The 2,538-nt window shown below is 57.6% G+C and overlaps 1 protein-coding gene across 1 annotated transcript; it reads left to right on the forward strand.

Annotated features, from left to right (window-relative positions):
- The first annotated feature begins 241 nt into the window (after positions 1 to 241).
- On the forward strand, positions 242 to 2,244 carry SOX14 (SRY-box transcription factor 14). The gene has a single exon (XM_033133083.1). It carries the CDS (start codon positions 711 to 713, stop codon positions 1,431 to 1,433), a length of 723 nt encoding a protein of 240 aa, XP_032988974.1. The 5' UTR covers positions 242 to 710; the 3' UTR covers positions 1,434 to 2,244.
- The last annotated feature ends 294 nt before the right edge of the window (positions 2,245 to 2,538 follow it).

The following is a 2,538-nucleotide window of genomic DNA, read 5'->3' on the forward strand; positions in this document are numbered from 1 at the left end:
CGCTCAGCGCGCCTCCGGATCTCAGTCTCTCCTTCACACCTCTCCCCGCCCCCAGCAGTCGCGCTCCCCAGGCCTCCACCCGCGCGTGGGCAGGTGCGCCTCCTCGCCTTCTCTGTTGCTGATTGGCGCCCAGGTTGAGGAGTCACCGCCCAGCGCTTATGTCAGAGTGCGTGCTGTCCCGGCCCACCTCGCCTTTGAACTTCGCCGCTTTTGGCTCTCGTTCACCAGCCACCCCGCATTCTCAGCCAGGTACTGCGTTAAGCAAGGCAGCTACGGGAAAGCCACGGGAGGGGGGAGGGAGCTACGGTTGTAGACACAGGAGAGAAGAGAACCAGAGAAACGAAGGTGGAGAGAGGGAAAAGGAGGAGCTTCCAGCCCTCGCCAGCAAATTACCTGGCCACTTAATCCCAGAGACTCCGGTACTTGGGCCCCAGCCTCTGGTGCTGGCAGCCCTCGGGCCGGCCGCCCTCTCCTACCCCGCCCTTCCTGCACCCACTCGCCCCCCGGGGCCTGCCTGGGTGCCGAGACTGGCATGATCAGCTGAACTTTGCGGGGTTAGTGCTTTTCTCTGGCTTCCCTCAGCGGTACGGAGGCGAGGGGAGCTCAGAGCCCCGGCTCAGGACGGACAGACAAGCAGACAGACAACCGCGCCCAGGCTCTCCTGCAGAGCCTCTGCACTCCCCACCCCCACCCTCCTAGCCTCCGGGACCATGTCCAAACCTTCAGACCACATCAAGCGACCCATGAACGCCTTCATGGTATGGTCCCGAGGCCAGCGGCGCAAGATGGCCCAGGAAAACCCCAAGATGCACAACTCAGAGATCAGCAAACGTCTAGGCGCCGAATGGAAGCTTCTGTCTGAGGCAGAGAAGCGGCCGTACATCGACGAGGCCAAGAGGCTACGTGCCCAGCACATGAAGGAGCACCCCGACTACAAGTACCGACCACGGCGCAAGCCCAAGAACCTGCTCAAGAAGGACAGGTATGTCTTCCCCCTGCCCTACCTGGGCGACACGGACCCGCTCAAGGCGGCCGGCCTGCCTGTCGGGGCCTCCGACGGCCTCCTGAGCGCGCCCGAGAAAGCTCGGGCCTTCTTGCCGCCCGCCTCTGCGCCCTACTCCCTGCTGGACCCCGCGCAGTTTAGCTCGAGCGCCATCCAGAAGATGGGTGAAGTGCCCCACACCTTGGCCACCAGCGCACTGCCCTACGCGTCCACCCTGGGCTACCAGAACGGCGCCTTCGGCAGCCTGAGCTGCCCCAGCCAGCACACGCACACGCACCCGTCCCCCACCAACCCGGGCTACGTGGTGCCCTGTAACTGTACCGCCTGGTCTGCCTCCACCCTGCAGCCCCCCGTCGCCTACATCCTCTTCCCCGGCATGACCAAGACTGGCATAGATCCTTATTCGTCAGCCCACGCCACGGCCATGTAACACCCATCCCGGCCCGCCAGACCTGGAGGGCGGCCTGGAAGCGGGGTCTGCACCCTGTCCTCTGCGCCTAGCCTGGGCCTGCAGACGCCTCGGGGCCAGCCCTGCCTGCCGCCCCCTACCTTACCCCAGACTCTGCATCTCTCTTCCAGGGGGATGATAGGGGCGTCCTACCGGACCCAAGGCGCAGACAGGTGCCAGAAACTTGCGAACGTTATGACAGCTATACAGTTGCCCCTACCCCAACTGTCCCAAAACAAATCTCCGACTGTACCCCCTTTGGACAAAAACAAAAAACTAGGCAGTTTGCTTTATTTATGTCCCCTCCTCTCTCCTCTGATGGGCTTTGGACTCCAGAACTCCCACACTCTGGTATTATATCTAGAATATGCATATTTTTTTCTTTTGCACCCTGAAGAAAAGAGTTAGCTCTGTGTTTTGCCATCAGACACAACTAGGTGCCATTTGCTCTTCATGTGTGGGGGAGAGGCTTAAAAGTTTAAAACTACAGAAAGGGAAACATTTCTATTTAAAATCATGCTATGATAGTGTTTGCTTCTTTAAAGGTAAAACAAAGGACCCACATGGTTATTTACTTTGTATAAAGCAGTGCTCCTAGAGACCTAAGTTTACTTTTAGACAGAATGTCGGGTTATGAAGTCAGGAAGTAGAAAGTGAACAAAATTTAAAAGAATAAAAACATCCTAAATGGTCATAAATGTTTTGACGATGTCTTGGAAATGTACTTAGAAGGATTTTATCTCCTTACTCTGTTCATTTGTTGAACAAAGACGTTTCGAATAAAGACAATCTGTCATTGCAAAAAGTAACCTTTGATGTGCCTAAAATCTGAAGCCAGGAGGCCAGGGCCGCGGGGCGGAGGCGTTGGGTCGCTGGGAGGCTGAGAGTGCATAGAGTGACTCTAGCAGTGGTGGCAGGTGGCTGGCCTGCGTTGGCCGAGCCTGGTGGCCTTTGGCCTGGGTGCAAAGGGGCCCAGAGTCTGGGATTTGTCCCGATCGCACCCTCCGAACCCGCTTTTTGCCTTTAGAGGCTGGACAAAGGTATCCATCCCTGGTACATCACTCCTTCCCTGCGTTCTTCACAAAGT

Source organism: Rhinolophus ferrumequinum, chromosome 17, assembly GCF_004115265.2.
Source record: "Rhinolophus ferrumequinum isolate MPI-CBG mRhiFer1 chromosome 17, mRhiFer1_v1.p, whole genome shotgun sequence".
Lineage (NCBI taxonomy): Eukaryota > Metazoa > Chordata > Mammalia > Chiroptera > Rhinolophidae > Rhinolophus > Rhinolophus ferrumequinum.

What these genes read in the sequence shown, in the direction of transcription:
- SOX14 (XM_033133083.1), top strand. Translation starts at nt 711, where the DNA reads ATGTCCAAACCTTCAGACCACATCAAGCGACCCATGAACGCCTTCATG.